We start from the raw sequence: 23586 nt of genomic DNA on the forward strand, positions 1-23586 counted from the left end.
ATTTCATGTTCTGTTTGTTTACTACTAAGCATTTCTGAGTGGGATGATTCTTACTTGGCAGTCAATATTTCCCCATCATAGCTAGTAAGAATTTTTAGTATGTTTTGGGCATAAAACACATTTTATTTTAGACATCAAAGGGTCGTTTTTCAGTGTTTGTTTCAGAAGTTTAGGAAGTAATTTCAAATGATTTCACAAATATTTGCTTAATGGTTCTCCATCTGTATTCCAGCAGTACGTTTTACACATCTCTATTTTGGCATTACTCATGATATCATAGTACTTAGCTTGCCTCTTTTGCTGAACTAGAGCTCAGTAAGCGCAGGGGCTCATCTTACCTGGCTGTGTTCTGACTTAAAATTATTTTTTAATGGTCTATTACTAGTTTAAAAATTAATTCTGCCTTCTACATTATTAACCTTGTAAAAATGTGCAAGAAGACTATATAATGTGAATGTTGTTACATACATATATTCACACCTTTATTTTTTAAATTTTCTTAAAAAAGCTTTTTATTATGGAAAATTTCAAACCTTCATTTTTACCCACTTTTGGAAATTTTTATTTCTTTGTGTACATCCAAGTTTGTCTGGTATCATATTCTTCCTGTCTGTAAAACTTTCTTTAACATTTTTTGTAATTCCAGTTTGCTGCTAATAAATTCTCTTAGTTTTTTTTTGCCTGAAAAAGTTTTCATTTCTGAGAGACATTTTCTCTGGGTATAGAATTCTGGGTTAATATTGTTTTTCAAAAATTCTTTCAATAATTTAAAGATGTCATTCATGGTTTTTTGCTTTGCATAGTTTCTGACAAGTTTGCTTAATCTTTGTTTTTCTGTATGTAATGTGTCTTTTCCTGCCTTTTGCTGCCATCAAGATGATCTCTTTATCTTGACAGTTTGAATATAATATGTGTAGAGGGTATATGTGTATGCATGCATACACGCATGTGTGTTTTGTATTAATCCTGTTTAGGATTCTCTGATCTTCTTGGATCTGTGCTTTGATTTGTTTTGTTGTTTTTGGGAAATTCTCAGTCATTATTTCTTCTAATAGTCCCTCTGCCCCATTCTATCTTCTTCTGGGATTCCAATTACACATATGTTAGACCATTCAACATTTTCTTATAGTCCTTGAATGCTATGTTCTGGTTTTTTAATTTTCACTTTTTTTTTCTTTGTGTTTCACTTTGGGTAATTTCTACTGACCTATCTTTGAGTGAATTGATTCTTTCCTTGGGTGTGTTTAGTCTGCTGATAATCCTGATCAGTCATTCTTCATCTCTGTTATGTTTTTACTTTCAGCATTTCCTTCACTCTTTCTTACAGAGTCCTCAGAATTTGAGGACTCAAGTTTCAGAAATAAATTTTCCTCTATTTTCTCTGGACCTGTGTTTTCTCTTTTACAAAGTAGAAAAATTGGGAATACCCTGTTTCCCTGAAAATAAGACCTAACCAGACTGTCAACTCTAATGTGTCTTTTGGAGCAAAAATTAATATACGACCAGGTATTATATTATACCTGGTCTTATAGTAAAATAAGACTGGGTCTTATATTAATTTTTGCTTCAAAAGATGCATTAGAGCTGATTATCTGGCTGGGTCTTATTTTCAGGGAAACACAGTATATAATAATAACCAACAGAATTGTTTTGAGGATCAAATGAGTTCGTCTGGGCAAGTTCCTTCTTTCCCATCCCTGGGTCTCAGTCATTCTCATTGAAAGGTTTGGACTGTGTGATTACTTTGGTCCTATTTAGTTACTAAATTGTAAGATTCTGTGAAGGGGAAGGGACCTAACATTTATTGACAGGCTGTATTAATCTCATGTAGAATTTGAGAAAGAGACAAAAGTCACATTTAAAAAGTGCTTTTGCAAAACACTTTAATTTTTGCCGGGTCTATGTGGATTTTAATTGGAAGAAATGGGCAGCATTAAATCCAGTTACCACTTGGTTAAATCTGTTAGAGAATCATTAAAATTTTTCAACCATTGGGTTTCCTGACTCACTTGAGAAATTTCATGGCTCATAAAACATCTCACTCTCTTTTTCTGTGCCTGTAGGATTTTAAATTATTGGGTTGACTCCCAAATTTTGCATGTAAGAAAAAACTAATGGAGGTTTTTGCTCTTCACTGATTAGTACAAATGAATGATATTCTCATCAGATTTGGCTTTGCAGTCACAGTCTCGTGTTCAAATCTTGATTGCACGGCTATGACACCTTGGGCTGCTTGTTTAACTTTTGATCCTGAGTTTCCTTATCTGTGAAATAGGGATCATGCCTACATCAGAGAGCTGTTTTGAACATAGAAGACATAATGTATGTAAAGCTTTGGGTATACTGTCTAGTTAATAGTAACCAATAACTGGTAGCATTAATATAGTAGCCAAAATGAATTTTGCCACCATTAAGTCAAATTCATAGTAAATAGAAGGGGAAAGGCAAGTTTAATATTCTGTTTACTCCTTTTAGTGGAAAGGTCCACCTGGTAAAGGGATATATATATATATATATATATATATATATATATATATATATATATATATATATATATATATTTTTTTTTTTTTTTTTTTTCTTTTTTGGAATAGGACTTTATTGGGGAACAGTGTGTACTTCCAGGACTTTTTTCCAAATCAAGTTGTTGTCCTTTCAATCTTAGTTGTGAAGGGCGCAGCTCAGCTCCAGGTTCAGTTGCTGTTGCAGGGGGCACAGCCCACCATCCCTTGCGGGAGTTGAGGAATCGAACCAGCAACCTTGTGGTTGAGAGGATGCACTCCAACCAACTGAGCCATCTGGGATCTCAGCGGCAGCTCAGCTCAAGGTGTCATGTTCAATTTTAGTTGCAGGGGGCACAGCCCACCATCCCTTGCGGGAGTCGAGGAATCGAACTGACAACTTTGTGGTGGAGAGGATGTGCTCCAACCAACTGAGCCATCTAGGAGCTCAGCGGCAGCTCAGCTCAAGGTGCCATGTTCAATTTTGGTTGCAGGGGGCGCTGCCCACCATCCCTTGCGGGACTCGAGGTATTGAACTGGCAACGTTGTGGTTGAGAGCCCACTGGCCCATGTGGGAATCGAACCGTCAGCCTTTGGAGTTAGGAGCATGGAGCTCTAACCGCCTGAGCCACCGGGCCGGCCCCTAAAGGGATATTTTAACAATAGGGACAGGGTTAACTGAAAACTGAGTGTTGATGAAGTAGTGCCTACTATGTGGCAGATGCTCACATTTAATCCTCAGAACACTTGTGAAGGAAGCTGCCTCTCCTCTGAGAAGCCTTTCTGTATCTGGGTGATGGTGACCTCCCCTTCTTTGTGTTCTTGCATTCTACTTTGTACTCTGTCCCTATTTTTTATATGTAATACCTGTCCGCTTTCCACTTCTCATCCCCACTGAAAGGTTTTCTATGTATTTGGCCCAGAAGTGGCCCAGAGTAAGTTGAATTGAATTGCTGAGATGTTGAATCTTTGGTTTTTTTTCTGGTCAAGACTGAAATCCCACTTTCTTTGTAGATGAGAATTAAAGCATTGAAAACTGAATGTTGGTCTGAGACAAAAATTCTAAGAAAATAGTTGTAGATAAAATGCTTAATCAATCTGAGTCTTTCCCCACCCTCCAATACACACTGTTTGTTAAGATAAATATAGTATATTAAAGTAGCTGTTGATCTGGATATTACCTTTGAGTAAATAAACATAATGCATTTCAAAGAGTTGTTCAAATTCTGTGTTTCTAAGTAATTTTACTGTAATGGGTATTATTCAAAATTGAAGTTATTTAATACAAAGAAACATTCTTTATTCATACTATGAGCAACTGTCTTCCAAAATACAGACCACAATACAGGCATTCTTATTTGAATAACACAGGGAATATGTCAAATTATTTTTGAAGTTTTTTTCTTGTCATAACAAAAATTTTTACAAAACTGCAACCTGATAATAAATTTTTTAAGAGTTGGAAGGAACCTAGGAGATCTAGTATAATTTCTTCCTACCACCCAGAGAGATGAAGCAATTTACCTTCAGTCATACAGCTGACTAATGACAGAGCCAGGGAGAGAGCAGAGTCCTTTATCCATTTGCCATAGTATTACATTCCTGTGGAAAAAAACTGCCTACTCACTCTTCATTTTTAATGCTAGAATCTTGGGGTAAGGTTTTTTTCCATGACTAACTAGTGCTCTTGTTTTCTTGTGTGGGTGTCTGGGAGCAAGCGATCAAGGGTGGTGGTGTTTTTTTGTTGGTGGTGAACAACTGAACCGGGTAAGGCACTAAACACAGAAAATGCATTTATCTAGTTAGCATTTAAGGGGTCGGGAAGAAGTGGTTGAAGGTCAAATTTTCTGCCCTCAGTGTTGATAGGCAGGTATTCTAAGGTTCATTTTCTTAACCTGGGGTCTGAATTCCTTAAACTTTTATGAAAATTATGAATTATATGCTGACCTCCTAAGAAAAGAATCTGTAGCTTTCCTCAAGTTATCAAAGGGTACATAATTAAAAACTACTATTTTTAAAGGGAGGGAAAGCTAAGCAAACTTGATTGAGAACGAGTTCCCCACTCTAACACTCTAAATACTAATTATACTAGTGGGTTTCCTTATCCCCAGCCCCTTCTGCTTGTGCCCGTCCTACTAACAAGTCTTCTCAAGGTGGCTTCCTGGACCTTGTCATGGAAGCCACTGGACGCCCCAACCTTCTTTTTTGAACAAACATTTCCCATAGATTTTCCAAGGCTCCCCTCTCTCTCCCCTCTCTTACTTTCCAGGTGAGTGTGTGAGACTCAGGGATTTCTGTTCATCAGAAAGCTCAGAAGTGTTGTTTCAATTACATTCTGGTTAAAAGGAATTTGTAAACTGATTTGAGAACCTAAGACTATTACTCTAAGAAAAAAAAATGTAATTACATTCTAACCTAATACTTTGCAAATTAACTTTTAGAACGCCTCTAGTTCTTTAGTCAGGAAACTCTGTGTTTGATATAGAAACTCTTTACACCTTCCAGAAACAGAATGAAAATTTATGGATGGTGGTGTAGGAGTTGCCCAGATCTGTCTGCAAAAGTGTCTTAATTTAGTTTTTCCTTCCTGAATTTTTAAGACTTAGAAAAACCTACCCCTGAATAGAAATTTATTTTAATGGGCTTCCTTCCTAGAAGAGAACATATAGAAAGCAGATTCTAAATTTTTAAGTCTGGCATCTGAACACACAATAAAAAGCTCTACTGGGGACACAGCTCAACAAATAACAGTTCAGCATGCTAAGTACTCTACTAGTGGTACCAGAAAAGCACTGGAATCAGTACTCTGCCTGGCCAGGAAGTAGGGTAGGAGTTGGGATAAACTTCACAGGAAGGTGGTAATTATTGAAGTTGCATCTTAAAGGTTCAATAGAAACTTGTCAAGCAAAGAAGGGATGTAGGTATATGGTATGTTTCTGCTTTCCGGATTTTAACTAAATTTAACATTTACTACCCTCTTTTATATTTCCTGTTAGAGCTCCAAACGAGAATGGAAGCCACTGGAGGAACGTAGCTGCACAGACATACCGTGGCTGCTGCTTTTTATCCTCTTCTGCATTGGGATGGTAAGGAAACTCTCACAGATGATCAGAACCTGAACTCATGATCCGCGGGAATGATGGGGAATTGGCTTAAAGAGGGAGCTTGTTATTTTTTAATTTATTTTTAAGTCCTCCTAAATTGCTTATAAATGTAGGTCATCGGATACCACTGAAGCACGTTGTTTTTCTGCCATATAATTCACTGGTACTATTTGGTACCCCTTGATTTTTATTTTTTTATGGTTTTTTTTTTTTGGTACATGAAAATAGATCAAAATTGAAGGAGCTGGAACCCTATCTCTTTGACTAGATCATTTCAGAAAGCCAGATCATTTGACAGACATTTCTGTGAACTCTGATCTTTATGGGGTGGTGGGCAGAGAGGGCTTTGGCCATGGCGTCAAGAGTCCTGAATATTTATCCAACCCTGTTGCATAGACCTGATGGTTATTTTTGCATCAGTCAGTTTCCGCTCAGGGGCTGGTGTTCCTTTGTATAAAATTAGAGATTGTGCTACATGATGCCTACACCACTCCCAGTATTGACATTTTTGGGTTCTTTTTAAAGAAGAGTTTGGTTGCTCACTGCTTCTTCCTCCCTCTATCCACACTGCACCCCTGCTGCCTGTTGTGTTTACTGTATAAGTGGCACCTCTCAGTTGAGATCAGGGGACCTGGTGATTTCCCAGTGGGTACAGAGGTTGGAGGAGCAAAGTCCCTGGCGCAAGGTGTTGGGGCTGTCCTCATCCAAACTGGGTACCCATTCTGCCCTGCAGGAGTTTCTGACACCGGTTTCAGGGACTTCAGAATGACTGCGTGTGTGCAGGGCTGGGAAAAATGAAAACAGTGGTTTTCAAACTAGCTGATGTTTAGAGCTAGAAAAGACTTGGAACTCCTCATCTGGTCCGTCACCCTCATTTTACAGATTAAAAACCTCAGACCCAGAGATCAATTCCCAAGGCCACACTCCTAATTAATGGCAGAGCTGGAAACAGAGCCCCTGTCTCCTAATTTCTAGGCCAGTGCTCTTTCTGCCACTTTGTTTCTTCTTCCTCAAGGGGCCTGTGCAGACAGTATTGCTCTCTCTTTCATAGTCTTTACAACTCAAAACACAATTATGCTACCTCAGCAGCCATTTTTTTCACTTATGTGTCAGTATTTTTAATCCCCCTTTTCCCATGCCTTTTATAGAGGTTCTTTAGGAAAATCTTATTCTATGTCTCTAGGCAACTGCCCACTTGCAAATGCCATTTGAGAATCACAGAGCAACCCTAATCGTGGCTAATAGGTATAATTGTAGGTATCACTTCTGCCCCTGAACCAAGGAAAAGAAAGCAGTACATTTTAATGAGATATAACACATCCAATAAAATAAGGAGTATTAATTTTAAAGATAATAGACAGCTCAGTTTCAGCAAACCTGTGATATTAGAAAAGTCAAATGGGTATATTTCCTAACTTAGGACTTCTAAGATCACCCACTTAGAAATCCACTTAGTTTATTGGAGTGGCAACTGAAATGCAGCGTACACTAATATACAGGGAAAGTGTGGAAAAGAGTCTTTGCTAACAGAATTCGTCCGCAACCTCTCCCCACCCCCTGAATTTAATCCTGGGAGGAATACCAGCTGACCTTTAAAAATTATATTTTTAAAAACATGTCCCTGCCACCCGAGGCATTTATGATATTCTGTGCTAAAATAAAATAGCTCAGGAAAGTGCAATCATTAATGTTAATAGGCCGACTTGGGAGTGACTCGAGAGTAAGGAGCTATGTGTTTTCTGAAATGTTTTAATGCAATGGTAATTAATATAATGTTGATTTTAGTGCACAGATAATTAAGACCCACTGTGTGTACTTTGAAATGCAGGCATAACTTTATTTGTTTTGGAATGCCTTCATGGAGCTGAGCTAACATGAACTTTTGCGACGTGGAAACTGGAGAGCTCTCACAGTTCTGTTGCCCACCCTACTGGCACAACAGTAGTTCAAAGTTTGCCTTCTGGGTATTTATTTTATATGGTTTTCTAAAGTTTCCCCCCACCCTTTGTATTTCATTCTGTTAGTACTTTAAAGAGAAACATTCAACATATATTTGTTGAACATCAGCTTATGCTTGAGGCTTTCATGTATGTATTTATCTCATTGAATTCTCCCCATTACCCTGTGAGACAGGTTTTATCCCCACTTTATAGACAAGGTATAGCAAGGTTAAATATTAGCTTATCTAAGAAGATACGGTAAGTGGCAAAGATAGACTAGGAACTGGAACTTGCTGCCTCTTGTGGCCCAGTGGCTGCTTCTTTTATAGTCTTCTTTCTCAGGCATCTTGCGTCCTAAACCATATCTTTATTCACTATCTTTACTTGTAGTTCTTTGCTCATTCCTTGATAACTATGCTCCAGCTCTGAAATATTTTAAGACCTTGTCATCATTCATCTTCACCACTAAATATTTTTATTTATACATATTTATCTCTTCATAAATATTTAAACTTTTCTTTTATTTCTTCCCTTACTTTCAAGGTTTTTCCATGCTTGAATTGTCTAGAACTTAGGGTATTTTTCAAAGTAAATTGCTATCAGCCTTCTTGAGAGCTGTCATCTTCCACATGAACTTACATGAATACTTTGAAATTACTGGACATATGCTTACTCTGCTGTAAAAAAGTACATGTAACATTGTACTTCTAAATTTCTATTTTCCATTAAAGTAATAAAAATGTGGTTTGCAACCCTAGCTGCATATTAGAATCAACTGGGCTCTTTAAAAAAAAGATTCATTTCTAGGCCCCAGCTCAGTGATTCTGATTCAATCTCTGTGATTCTAAGGCTCATGCAGGGTTGAGACCCCCTTTTGTGGATACTGAGAAACCACTGGAGTTTTGAGAAGAAATGATAAGACTGGGTTTAGCAGGATAGCCCTGGTGGTCTGAGTTCAAGATGGCTGTTAAAGCTGCTGTAAATGAGGAGGAGATTCGGGCAGACCACTTTGGAGGCTGATGCAATCATCCAGATAAGTCCAGATAAGAGATGAAAAACCTGAAATAAGGGGAGGAGGAGAAAGACTTTAAAAGTAGGATTTGGTATCATCCATATTGCTGGCAAGTAGGAGACAGATTAAGGATGACTAAGCGGTTCTTGTGTTAGTGGTTCAGGGAAGGGTTTATCAGCTCACATCCTACGTTATCTCCTCATAGGATCCAAACCATGCCTCTGTACACATAAGGGAATAAAAATGGGATGGGTAAATGGTATCATTTTATTAGTAGCTGAACAGTTACCTGCTGATGCCCAATAGAGTACTCCATTGTAAAAATGACTTGTGGAATAAAGCTTGGGCCATGTGGGCTCAAGTTTCTTCCCGTGTTGTAAGGTCTGACTTCATTCTGTCTCAGGGAGAGGAATATATGAGGAGGGGAGGGGAAGGGAGGTGGAAAGAGAAAGGTGGTCCACCTGGATCAAATCAGCTCAGATCAGCTTGCCACAAAAAGGCAAGAAAGAGAGGAGGCTGGATGACCCTAACAGGAGTGTTTACCGTGGAAAATAGAAGCTAGAGACTCCCTGCAACTTACCCCTGATAATTATTGCTGCTTACTACTCCTATGTACTAGGTACTATTCTCTGCATTTGATACAGAGACTCATTTAATTTTCACAACTGCTCAAGGAAGTAAACATTATCAGCATTCCCATTTTACAGATAAGGAAACTGAGACATAGAGATATGTTTAATAACTTGTCTAGATTATACAGTGGCAATATTGAACCCAGGAGAGAAGAGGAAGAAGGTGAGTCTTCAAGAAACAGTCCCCCCCTTTTTTCTTTTTAATTAGTTTCAAGTGTACAAAACAATGTACTAGTTAGACATTTATACCCCTCACAAAGTGATAACCCCCTTCCCTCAATCTACTACCCTTCAGACATTGTATATAGTTGTTACAATTCCATTGACTCTATTCCTTATGCTGTACTCCACATCCTATGACTCTCTCTTTATCTATCTATCTATCTATATAAAATTATAGTTGACGTTCATTATTATTCAGCTTCAGCTTCAGGTGTACACTGCAGTGGTCAGGTACCTATACCATCCATGAAGTGGTCTCCCTAATAAGACAAATGTCCATCTGATACCCTATAAAATCTTTACAACATTATTGATTATATTCCCCAAACTGTATTTCGTATCCCCATAGCAATCTTGTGGTTACCGATTGTGCTTTCTAATCCCCTCACCTTCTCCCTCATCCCTACCCCCCCTCCCATCTAGCAACCCTCAGTTTTTTCTCTATATCTCTGAGACTGAAGAAACAGTCCTTTTTTTTTTTTTTTCCTGGAACTGGGAATAAAAGAAAAAGTTCAGAACATGGACCTGTAGGACACGGTAACCTCACCGGCCAGTAAAATGTGGTCTAGTCAATATTTCAGACTCTGAGCAAATCCCAGAGCATCACCACTTTCTCTAGTGCAGTGTTAGGAAGCTGGGGTGATGACCCAACGCATGGAGAGAGGAGACTGAAGCTTCCTCTCACTCTGTATCTTATATGTGCAGTCTAGTAGATAATGATGCTACAAATGGACATAGGGTCTACTCAGGAAAGGGAAATGATTTGGCAAAGTGTGAAATGAGGAGATGACTTTTTGACATGTGGAATGTATGGGTAAGGATAAGCAATTGGAAATGCAGAGTTGGAAATGTGGAGAATGCTAGGGACTAGAGCTAGATTTAGGAGACATCATTGTAGAGTTTGTCCCTTCAGACTGCTTTCAAGGACCTTTTTTATTTTATAACATTAGCCTAGTTCCCAGAGCATAGTGTTTCTACCTCATTAACTATTGTTGATAGCAGCACAAAGTGAGAGACTCAGCGACTCACTGCAGTATTTTGTCACCTCTGTGAGGATCTGTGCTTTGCGAGGATCATAAAGTAGGAAGAACAGCATGCCAAAGATTACCTTAAGGTTACCTGACCCAAATGACTCCCTACTTTCTGTTAAATCCTGTTTTTATTTTTAATTGTGGTCAAGTATACGTAACATAAAATGTACCATTTTAACTGTTTTTCAAAATACAGTTTAGTTAAATCCATTTTGCTTTTAGTCTACTCTTGTTTTTTGGGTTTTTCCCCCTTTGTCACTGTAGTGGACCAAATGGGTTTATATTCCCTCTTCAAGTATACCCTGAAAAATTTACCTTGTATCTACTTTCCCTTAGAATCATAACATTTTGGAAGCCAAAAGAGCTTTTGAGATTAATCTAGTTTCATCCTTGTTACAGGTAAGGAAACCGAGGAGCAGAGAATTTAAAGTGACTTGCCCAGGGTCATAAGGAGTATTTGGGACAGAGCAGGGTTCAATTCCCTGTATTCCGTGTCTGTTATTTTTGTTTTGGTTTTTCCATTTCTTAAGCTGCTCAGGATACTGAGCCTCACTGATTTTACTCCCTCACGCCGCATTATTTTCTTCTCTTTTGAGATATTTCAGTTCTTCTAGGGTAAACTTTATGTATTACAACCCTTTTGTACCTTGCATGGCATTTTGCATTTGCATATTATCAGTAAATGCTTATTGAGTGGATATTCCCTAGACTTCCAATCATTACTGTCTTCCTTTCTCCTCTTTCTTGAGTAATGCATCCTGTTAAATGTTAAACTTTAAAGAAATCCAAAAATCTAGCAGATTGGCAGAATTTTTTAATTTTTTCAGTTCGTTTGCATAAATAATAGTTCTGCATCTGGCATTCTAATCCTACCCTGTCAGCTGGGACTAACAGTCTCGCTTGTCTCAGGGTTCTCCAAAGAGGAGGAACAGGCCAAATGTTACTTTAAGGTTTGACAAATTGGTTATTAGAAGATTGACACACTAAGCATTGATTGAGATGAGAGATGTATAGAGCTAAAGGAAGTAGGATTTGAGGAAAAAGTAGAATCTGGATATAATTTCATTAATTCCTGGGCGAGGGGCTTAAGACTTTTTCCCCATCTTTTTATTTCAAAACATTTTGCCATATTCATATTCCATACTCCTCCCACTCGTGTTTTTGTTGACTTTTTTTTCTCTCAAAACTAAAAGTAAGGCTCTCTACCTTGCTCAGTAAGCCTCCAGGTGTGAAATTCAAACATGCTTGTGAAATAAAATCTGTCCTCCTATTTGACCAATAGTGAGTGAAACTGACAAAAGCTCTTAATGAAGTCAAACTACACTTTGTGACGTGAAGGCAAAATGAGCACAGTTCATTAATTAACAAATTGTCTTTCTCTCACTTAGGCAATAGGCACCGACTAATCGCCAGATCTTGCCTGTGCTCCACCATCCCTGTGTGCCTTCATCTGATTTGAGTCACCTCCTACTTGTGATTCAATTTGTCTGCTCCTCCTCTCTTAAAATAGCAGTTTTGAAGGCACTTCAGTCGCTCAGTCATTTTAAGATTTTAGCCATGGTTCTCTTCATTACTAACGGGCTTACTTTCTCTCTAGTGATTGCTCCCTGCTCTAGGCTTGTAAAAGCTCTCCTCATCCCCCTTCTCATTTGCTTCATTAATGTGATTTCCTTCTGTTGAATGCCTCGCCCCATCCCACCCCTACCCTCTATGGAGCCATTAAATTACTGAGTGGATTCTGTACAGTTTCTTTCATCCTATTTTAATTTCGTGGACCACATGTTTTCTCATCTGAAACTAGGTATATTGCTTCTTGCATTTGGATTTCAGAATTTTTTTTTTTTTAAGGAAATTGTATTTTTAATTATATTTGGCCTAGTTCTTCATTGTCAGTGCTTTTACCATATGGGAAGTCCCTGGGATAACAGTCATGGTTTCTTCCTATCTTATTATCTTATTATTCTCCTTCTTTTCTCCCCTGCAGCTTTTCACCCTCTCTACTCTAATGCTTTTGGAAGCTACTAAGAAGTTTACATGGCCTGTATGAAAATATGTCCTGTCTTATCTGTGATGTTTATCATTTATCGTTTGCTTACATCCCAGAGGGATGGGAAGTAACTTATGCTTAAAAACAAACACAAAAATCCCACATATCCAACAGTAGTGTTAAAAATAGGGAAATCAGAAACCATTGAAAGGAATCGGTGACACAAAGTACTAATCAAGCATAAGAAGCAAATTCCTATAAAAAGTGAAAGAAGAACATAACCTTTTTAATTATATAAGGGCTTTGCTATTTTAGACTAATAGTGAAAGAAGATTATAATTGTGGTCTCAGTGTTTCTGTGTAGTAACAGAATTACTGACAATATCTCTCACTTTTATCCCCCAAGAAATTTTTGTTCTAAAATAGAGAATTGCAGGGGTTTTTGGTTGGTCCCCAATTATGGATGTCAACCTCTTTAGTCTTTGTCATTCAAATTTACCACGAATAACTATTAGACAGAGGATGCCAAAAAAATGTATACACATTTTAAGAAAGGAAAACACTGTATTAAAATTGTAGTACTCAATATATACCATTAACAAAAGATGACTACAAGTCATGTGTATACATTTTTTTGGCACCCCCGGTATATTGATTACTTGCCATGTACTGGACCAGCTGGGGGCTAGATAACGCATTATCTCATTTAGTCCTCATCATTAGGCTGTGAAGTAGATGATATTACACTAGTCCCCATTATTCACAGGGGATACCTTCCAAGACCCCCAATGGATACCCGAAATTGTGGAGAGTACCAAACCCAAATGTACTATGCTTTTTCCTATATACACATAACTTTGCACTTAAAGGAAGTACTTTAGGGCTTCTCTTTGGCGTACTCAAACTGCCAGCATCACTACTCTTGCGCTTTGGGGCCATTATTAAGCAAAATAAGGATGACTGGAGCACAAGCACTGTCGGTCTGATAACCAAGTAGGCGACTAAGTGAATAACGGCAGGTAGCATATATGGAATGGATACGCTGGACAAAGGGATGATTCACATCCCAGGAAGGATGGAGTGTGGAGTGCAATTTCATCATGCCATTCAGAACGGCATGCAATTTAAAACTTACGAATTGTTTCTTTCTGGAATTCTCCATTTAATATTTTCAGACCACAGGTGACTACAGGTAACTGAAACCATGGAAAACAAAACCTCAGTACTCTTGTTAGGGATGAGGAGAAAACAGTCTAAGTAAGTAATGGATCAGTCACACAGGTAGTAAGTGGTAAAGTGAGGGTTGAATCCAGGTCTTTCTGGATTCCCTTTCTGTTACTCTATGCTTTTTGTTAAAGAACTGTATTGGAACTGTTAGCCATTAAACCTCCTAATGTTGACCTCCACGTCCAGTTTTTGCTCAGTTGTAGGAATTCCTCTTTTGAGGTTCAAGGATATGCTTGCAAAACGGCATGCTGATTTGCACATGTGTATGTATGTAGGGGATTAAATATTTTTTTCTCACGTGTTAGTATTGGCTTGAAGTTCTGAGATGGGACTAACTGCCCTGCAGTATCCCTAGAGAAGTCAGGAGAGAAGGGGAGGGGTGAGAGGGTGAGAGGGAATGAGTGAGTCCTGACCACCGTATGCTTAATCCTAGATCTAGCCATTAGCTGCTGCTTTGAGGCAGAAGGGTACTAAAACTTATTGAGACTGACACTTTACATTTATTATCTCATGTGACTTCTCGCAGCAGCCTTTGTGGTAAGTGGTTTCAACCCCATTTCTTATGGGTAAACTGAGGCACAGGGAAGTAAGCAAGTTTGTCCAAGATCACACAAGTAGAAAATGGAGTCATCAGTGTTCCATCGAGCAATGCAAGTTTATCTGACCCCAAAGCCCACGGTCTTTCCTGTTCTCATTTTTACCAACAATAATAGCTAATACTTATTGAGCTCTTACTATGTGCCAAACAGGATTCTTACCACTTTACTGGATTATTTCGTTTAATCCTTACGGCAACCTTATGAGCTACAGTTATTTCCATTTCACAGGTGAGTAAATTGAGGCACAGAGAGCTAAAGTAACTTGGCAAGGATCAGAGAGCAAGAGAGTAGCAAATCAGGGATAGTCTCCACTCAAAATCTACTTTCTTACAAAGTGTAATTTCAAGAAGTTTCTTCTATAGTTAGAGCTGTACTCTCTACTCTTCTACCCTCACTTTCCTTACCTGCACGATAAAAATAGAGACGTTGTTTTGAAAAAAGAAAAGAGTTTGTTTGCCTTTTTAGGAAAGTATATTTAAGGGGGACATACTTTTCTCTGAGGAATTGCGTATGAGTACAGTATTCACCACTGTAGGCCTGAGATGTAACAGGGCTGCTTAGGTAAGTACTACTCATAATAATACTTGGATATGATGAGTGAAACGGTGATAACTTCTGCCTGCATTAGCCATTTTAATAAAGAGAACACAAACTCAACCTATTAGTGCCCAAGTGGCAAGAATATTTCTTAACCCCCGTCTTTTCTGCCATCTTAGTCAGCTTATCCGTAGTGATTCATGTGGCTTCCCGTCCTCCTGCCTCACAGCCTGCAGTTGAGTATAGGCTTTTGTTGCTGTGTTTTGGTTGTACTTGACTCAACAAGCATGGTACGCGTTTGAAGCATCTACCACTTGCCTTTGGCGCTGCGAGGAAGCATATTCCCATGAAATGACATGACCTTCGCAGCACATGCAACCCGTGCCTCGCTCTCCTTGAGTCTTCAGCATTAAGAGCATGGTGGTGCTTCATGGTGTAATTCTTTGGCTTGGATACAGCTTTACTGCAGGAAGCAAACGGAAGTGTTGTGTGCACTCAAGTGATAATAATTTAAAACCCCCATACCTATTGTTTGAATTTTTTTTCTCTTGTCCATCGTTGTGATTCATTTAATAGGACTCCTTTACAATCAAATAAAACTAAAAAATGAAGAAAGCTGGGCTGGATTCTATACACTGATCTTGATTAGCTTCTATAGCCTTGGAAAACATATTTTAACTTCCCTGGGCCTCAGTTTCTTCATCATGAGGATTAGCGGTAATGTATGGTAAGCACCCAATACAGAGCCTGGCTTAGAGCAGATGTTCAATACAGAGAAGCTGCTTTTATTGCTATCAAATGCAAAGAGGCTCTTATGATGTAAAAGCTTAGAGATGTGTTTTGTTATGGCAGTAAATAGTGTTTCCTGTGGACATATTTGTGCTGCTTATGTGAAACCCAAGGAAAACAGTGGAATAGTGTTTGCAGCAAGGAAAGATAGCTCTTTGTTCCCTTCAACAGACAAAAGAAGGTCATTATCGTATCAAGTAGTGACTGTTGCTATTGAAATGGTTTATTTGTATGTTTTTTCTGTTTTTTTTTTCCCTAGGGATTTATTTGTGGCTTTTCAGTAGCAACAGGTGCAGCAGCGAGACTAGTGTCAGGATACGACAGCTATGGAAATATCTGTGGGCAGAAAAATGCAAAGTTGGAAGCAATACCAAACAGTGGCATGGACCACACCCATCGGAAGTGAGTAGACTGTTGCTGAATGATGGACACTATGGAAAGTTTGAAGTGGGGGGAGAAAATCCTGCGTTTCTTACTGTTACAAAGATAATATCTTACTGAATGTTATTTTTACATGACTCCTGTTGGTGTTTGTTTTTTTTTTTTTTTCCCCTTTATCCACTTGAATCATTCCTGGTATATATATACTTTTTTCTAGGAAAACAAAATTAGCCACCCTGTTAAAAATGGGCTACTTTGAGATGGTAATGGGTAAAGGCTTGATGTGAGAGGGTTACTATTGTTTTTTCATTAGCTTTTAGGTTGTACACTAAGTTTTAACCCAGAAAATAACATGGTATTTTTCTTCCCAAGACTATACTTGATCGGAGACAGAGGGATGATAATGGATTTTGAAACATTAAAGATATAATGAAACACTTTGTAATGCATCATTTATAAATACACATCAATCCAACTATAGAAGGTGTATTTCCTTTGTCAGAGTTTAAACTTTGTTTTGAATTCTTAAGGTTCATCTTTTGGATTTCGTGAAATTCCTGACTTAATTGCCTTTTTTTCCTTCAGAAGAGCTATTATTTCATTTTTAACATCTCTGGGGAAGATGTATTTCATCAGACATATTTCATGTTTGTATATTTGTTTACACTGTATATTTATGCCCTCATCAAACTTTATTAGCCAGGTTTAATAAGTAAAGGTAGGTCTTCAGAATTAACCAAAGTAATTTTAAGGTAACAGGTTAACCAGTTCAATTAATGAACTTTATAGGAAAACGCATAGCAGATTAAAAAAATTTTTAGGCTATATTTCTATTATTAAGCATTCCTCAGGATGTAGTAACTCTATTGTTAGATAAATCTCTTGGTTAAATCTGGGTTCCTACTGGATAGTATAACATTAATTTGATAATTTCACAAACGTGAAGAAATCCAAATAGTTAATCATATCGCAGAGATAGTCCTCCATTTAATGAAGGAGTAATGAAGTTCAAATAAATAAACATTTAAGTGAAAACAATGTATATCTGTATATCACACCATTGTCAACAAGCATATGAGGCCACACTGTGAGGTGAGTGGAGCAGATGAGAGAGACTGAAATGACTTTCCCATCAGTCTGGCAGGCAGTGGAATATCCAGTGCGGACCATGAGCTTTTCTCTTGTGTGCACCTGCATCCCTTGACAGGAGAAGTGAACACTGGACTCTTAGAGAATAATTTGGAGGATTGTTTCGTTTCTCCATTTTGATTTCCTTAACACAAATTTTTAGCCTTGTGTTATTTCTTGTAGCAAGACTACCCATATATTTTTTTTCCTTTTTTTACTCATTATTTTTAAATAACGTTATACTCAAAGAGAAGTTGTGAAAATAGTGCAGACTTCCCCATATCTTTTTTTTCCTTTGTAGGCAGTGTTCATGCTGTCAAATATTGTTTAACTCTTTAATGCTGTTGACATGTGTGAAACATAAAATATTACCATTTAGATACTTGAGGGGATAGGAGGAAAAGGGCTCCACTCACTCAGGTCTACTTCTCAAATGAGGCTGTAATCATTTTTATGGCTCCCTTTATAACTCGCTGATGACTGCAAACATATTCTCATCATAAGGTTTCTGTAAATGTCACTCTTCACACTTAACCTCATGGAGGTTCATTTGGTCAATTTTTAATTTCAAATCAGTGGATTATGTAGTGTACATTTTGATCTCTTGCAAAGGGAGCCTACTTATTATTCCAAAAAAGGAGTTAACTTTTCCCTGATTGCTTAGCATAGTTGGAGCCATGGGTGGATAGCTGTAGGGGCAAGTTTCCTAAGTACAGTGATGCCCTAACTCATGTTTAAAATTTATTTTTTATCTCTACTTGCTTCTTCTTTGCATACGAGCATTTTAGTGCTCATCTACCTAAGTATTTCTATCTATAAATGGTAATTAAAAAAAGGAATGGTACATTTTTTAACATTCCTTTCTCAGGTAAGTCTATTTGGATTTGAAAGGAGGCAGAAAATCTTTGTGTTTGTTACTTGTACTACATCCTCTTCTTTCTTTCTGCCAAGTACATTGGCTTCCTCCTTTTCCACTCATTTCCTCATATATCTTGGGCTTTATTATCAATACTAGGGCCTTCCGTAGCTATGGAATTTTTTTATACCTGTTTTGTCTGCTGTTTCCTCAGTTTGACTTTGATCACCTTCTGCCGTCCCTCATCCTCAGCCCCTATTCCCTGGTACTTACTAAGCCCTTCATACATAGTTGTTGAATAAATTAATGAATGAATCCTGTAAAATCCTGAATACAATTAATGCTTTCTTGCCTTCATGAGTATTATTTCCTCTGTTGGGAAAAAATTTTTTTCTCATTCTTCACATGGCTAAATGCTATTCATCCTTCAGTTTTCAGTATAAATGTTACTTCCAAGGAAGGTCTTTTTTGATCTCACAATTTAAATCAGGTATTTAAAAATATTCTCTCATTGTGTCCTATAATTTGTGTAATTATACATTTATTTTTTGATTATTTGTTAAATATTTGGCTCTTCTAAGTTCTACAAGAGCAGAGGTGACATCTGTTTTGTTCACTGCTATATCCTCAGTACCTAGAACATAGTAGGCACTCAATTAAATGTTTGTTGAATGATAAATAAATTTATTTCCTTATGATATGTTCTAAGAGGTGAATTACTGAGCCTGAGGATCTAATGTATTTTAAGATTAATAATGCATATTGCTGAATGGCTTTCCGTAAAGGTGGTTCCATTTACATTCCCACCAACAGTGTCTGAGATTGCTTTATCTTTGCAAGTATTACTGGTTTTTATTTTTTTACTAATTTATCGACCAAAAAACTGGTGTTTTATAGTTTTAATTTGTGTTTCTTTGATTATTCATGAATGTGAACCTTTTCTCCCCCATGTTCAGTTAGCCTCTTATGAAGACTATTGTGCTAGCATATCTATTCTTGATCTTTTCCATCTGTTTTACTGTGATAGGATTATGTTCTTTGAAACACTTTTTATTGTCATGTCCCTGCCTTTCTTTTAGTGTTGTTTCCTTTAGTGTTGAGGGTGAGCCCACTTAGCCCCTGCCATTCCAAGGCTTTTTGTGATTTAGCATCACTGTACCTATTCAGTATTCTCTCACTGTTGTATTCATATTGTCCATGATACTCAGTTGAGTCTACCTCCATGCCATTCCCTCTACCTCTCTGCCAATCTGAACTCTTAAAAGACTTAAGGTGGGTCTCCTAACTAACCTCTTAATCCCATAGTGATCTTTCCTTTATTACCTGAACTTTCCTATCTCACACTGGTTTTTCTATTGCCTCTAGTTGTTCTCTAATTATATTCCGTTTCTCATCTGCCTGTATTCATTATCAGTTGCTAGATAACAATGTTACCATAAACTGAGTGGCTTAAAACAATACACCGACACATTTACTATCTCTCAGTTTCTGTGGGCCAGGAAGGAATCTGGATATGCTTAGTTGGGTCTCCTGCTTCAGAGTCTCTCACAGGCTGCAGTCAAGGTGTTAGTCAGGGCTGGGCTCTACTCTGGAAGTTCCCCTTCCAAGTTCATGTGGTTATTGGCAGCATCCAGTCCTTGAGGATTGCTGGACTGAGAGCCTTAGCTCTTTACTGTCAGCTGGAGAACTCGCTCAGTGCATGCTATGTGGACCTCTCCACATGGCAGCTGACTTCAAAGCCAGCCGCGGAGAGCATCCGTAGAGAGTCTGCTAGCAAGATGGAAGTTCCAGTCTTCTATAATGTATTTATGAACGTGATATCCTGTCACCTTTGCCATAGACTACTGCTCAGGAGCAAGTCTCAGATCCTACCAAAACTCAAGGGTGGCAAACAAAGGGTGTTAAACAAGGGTGTGAATTTGAGGAGATAGGGATGATTGGGCCATTTTAGAATCTGTCTGCCATGCTGTCCAGCTCTGTGTCCCTGGAGCACCATGTTTTGTGCTTCCAGGTTTGAGTTACTTCGTAAGGGCTTATTAATTATGATAAAGTAGGAAGGAGGAAAGTCAGGGAAGAAACAGGAAGGGAAATGCTTTTAACCTCTTATAACCAGAAAATAAAATGCCAAGATGACTATAATGATTCTATTAGTGGTAAAGAAAAGGCAATATTTTATTTTCTTCTAATTCTAATTATAATGTGTTCTTTTTCTCCAAATAATATTTTTGACCTGATCACATATTTACTATAGCAATAAGGTTGTATAGGAAAATGGCAGACAGAATTGTATGAGAAATAGGAAGGCCCCAACTTCAAATCGATTATGTTCCCAAAGTTGATCTTTAAGTTGGTTGTTTAAGATGTATGAATATTTTCTACGTGGGAACAATGCTGTGACTAAGGCTCTGAGACTGGGACAGTTTAGAAAAGCTCATTTATCTTACTTAGAACCTTAAAGTGCCAGAGATGAAAGGGCTTTGGAAGATTACCTAGCCTGTGGCCTCCTTAATGCATCCCATCAAATTTTTGTGAGTTTCAGTCAAGGCCCGGAGAAGAAAATGACTTTTCATAGCTCAGTTTTGTAGCTGAGCTATGGTGGATGGCGGTAATGGTTCATATGACACGGGTATGGCTTACAGCCAATTTTTTTGGTGCTAGGAAGTGGGGTGGTAATAATATATTTTGAACTCGGATTGACAGTTCCAAAAACATATCTCTTCTGCCACATTCTAGATTGCCTACAATTTTCCAAACCATAAAGCCAGCCTTGGAGTGTCTGTGTCAATTTTTAGACAGATGAGGAGGAGGATGACAATGATGAGAACTCATTGTTCTCAGAGAGGAAGTCCCCAACCTTCTCATCAATTTGGATAAAGCAGGGGTGCTTTTAGTTCTAAGATGCCTGTATAATGGGACTATGCGGGGGCAAGTTTCTAGCTCTGCTGGCCCTCGGGGAGATGATTGGAGGAGAGAAGGTATTGTGTTTGTACTATGGACATACCCTTGTCCTGGGTGCCTGGGATGGGAAGGGCTATGGCAAGGGGGCAGTGGCCATTGGGATACACAGGTTATTGTAAAGCCTGGTGAGGGGTAAGCAGAGAACTGCTTTTAGTTTTTTTTTTTGATAAAGGCATTATATAATTATTAGAACTCTGTTCTCCATTCTACAAACAATCCTAACACAGAGCTTAGTGTCCACTTTCTTTGATACTCTAAAAAATTTTCCCCTTTGTATCTCATCTGTGAATATTGATTTTTCCATAAAGGTTCTCAAGATATGTTTTTTGTGCAAATGTAACTTTCCTCTTTATCTTTTTTTGTCTTCTCTCTAAGGAACCCAGTTAAAGTCCCAGTTACTGATAAAATCTCTGTGGTCCTAAAATGCCTTTCAGATTTCCGATAATCAGTGTTAACAAGATGTACAGGAAGTAGAGTTCTGAGGAGGTTGTTGGCATGCATGACTATTATCTAGAGGGGATATTTTATTTGAGACTTTTTTCAGTTTCCTTCATACCCTTTAGCAGAGGATCTGGTAAAAATTAGAGTGTAAGTTTTGCTTTTTTAACTTTCTCATTCCCCAGAAATCCACAGCTTAGAATGTTTGTGCTTCAAGGGCCTTTGAGATCATTGAGTCCTTTCATTTTACCGGTGAAGAAACTGAGGTCTAGGACACATGGGCGACATGATGAAGACAGTATACGCATGTATCAGGACTAGCTCTCTACTTTCCACGCTCAGTCTAGTGATCTTTGCATTACCGTGTTTCTCCAAAAATGAGACCTAGCCGGACAGTCAGTTCTAATGCGTCTTTTGGAGCAAAAATTAATAAGACCACATCTTAATTTACAATAATATAGGCTGGGTATATGATATAATATAATATAATGTAATAATATAATACCGGGTCTTATATTAATTTTTGCTCCAAAAGACACATTAGAGCTGATTGTCCGGCTAGGTCTTATTTTCGGGGAAACGCTGTGTACTGCACTGTCTCTGGTAAGCTACTCTGTGATCTAGTATCCCACCTTTTTCACTGTTGGGGCCTCTCCTTCCCAACATTTCAAGATGAAAGAAGCTTTTGGTAGCACGTGCAGAGAAGAAGGGGCAGGTTATATAAATTAATAAAGTTATAACTAAAGAAATTTTGAACCAAAGCACTTATATAATCTATGAAGGCTTTAAAATAATTTGAAGGCAGTCTTTGCTTCTTTCTCTGTCAGATAAAGAATATGAATTTTAATGATGAAAGGTATAATTCTCGTTTCACATTTGGATATTTTTACCATTTGTATATTTTAAGTATTTACTAGAAAACATGTGGCTTAAACTGATAACGTTAATTTTTAGTAAGATAATTGATTGTTTAATAGACAATAGTCTTATTTTAAGGAAAAATCCCTATAATCTCTACATGGATACAAAGTAGGACTTCAGTGGCACTGATTACCTTCCCTGAAGCTCAGAGCTCTGTACGTTTAGTCTGTAGGTCTGGTTCAGTCTACCCAGTGATTGCTAAGTACTTACTAACTTTTAAAAAGGCTTATTGAGAGGGTTAGTTCTGATATTACACCAATGTGGAGAACGTGTTCACTTTTTAAATTACTTACGAGAAGATTGCCAAGCTTTCTGGGCCCATACCACACTCTATCACCATCTGTTTTAGGAAGAACATTTCTCTTTCGTTAACGTGTAAAACACACTTCTTTTGAAGACCTTTTAAAGTTATCACATCTTGTTGACTGCATATTTGTCCCTGTTTGAAAAGAAAAAGAACTAGAAAAGTACAGATATAATTTGCTAAAGAGTTTGCTTTGAGGATCCTTTTCATTATTAAGTACATAGTACTGTTCTTCATGTTTATGTGACTAGGACTTATTTCTCTTCCTCCCCATAACTTAAATCAAATTACTCTTTACTGAATGACTATCCTTCACCATTCTTGAAAATTCTGCTTATTGGTTTTTGTCCTCAGCAAACACTTCTTGAAAATCTCCTGTGTGCTAGAGACCTCTATTAGAAATAATAAAATAGGAAACAACCTAAATGGCTGAAAAAAGAGGTTTGGTTAAATTCATTGATTCATTCATTCATTATATTTCTTGGACACCCTCTTTGGACTCAACTCTGGAGATGATACACTTGAGCAAAATAGGCGCATTGTTTTATCTCATGGAATTTATAATCTGTGGAGAAAACTGAATTTAATAAAATCATCATCCACTCACAGCTGTCAGGAGAGGTACAAGGGCATGAGGGACGTTCTAACAGAAGGACCTAGCCCAGCCTGCTGTTCTATGGAGCAGTAAAAATGAATGATGTCCATGGACATGGAATAGCCACATGACATTATTAAGAAAAAAATAAGTTATAAAGCAGTATGTAGTATAATATATATATTATGATTTATATATTTACATATACTATGAATTAAATATATTAATATATACTTATAAGTTATAATGATTTATTTATATACATGCACATAGAAAAGTATAAAATGACATGAAAATATTAACAGTGTGGTTAAGTGTTGAATTGTGGATGGTTTTTAATTTTCTTTTATACACATCTCTTTTTTTTCTAAATTTTCTACAATCAATGTATATGACTTGGGTTATGAAAAACTTAAAAAGAGTA

General features: G+C 37.6%; 1 protein-coding gene across 5 annotated transcripts in view; it reads left to right on the top strand.

The window, feature by feature from the left end:
* The window catches only part of SLC44A1 (solute carrier family 44 member 1), a 178877-nt gene that overhangs the window by 46358 nt on the left and 108933 nt on the right, over positions 1–23586 (top strand). For 3 of the 5 annotated variants that reach the window (XM_033122514.1, XM_033122513.1, XM_033122512.1), the window contains exons 2-3: positions 5498–5587; positions 15841–15983. In XM_033122514.1, coding sequence (XP_032978405.1) covers positions 5498–5587; positions 15841–15983 — 233 coding nt within the window. Of the gene's footprint in view, positions 1–4228; positions 4269–5497; positions 5588–15840; positions 15984–23586 lie in introns of those variants that run through there. The other 2 variants (XM_033122515.1, XM_033122516.1) reach the window with 2 other exon arrangements.

Source organism: Rhinolophus ferrumequinum, chromosome 12 (genome assembly GCF_004115265.2).
Source record: "Rhinolophus ferrumequinum isolate MPI-CBG mRhiFer1 chromosome 12, mRhiFer1_v1.p, whole genome shotgun sequence".
Lineage (NCBI taxonomy): Eukaryota > Metazoa > Chordata > Mammalia > Chiroptera > Rhinolophidae > Rhinolophus > Rhinolophus ferrumequinum.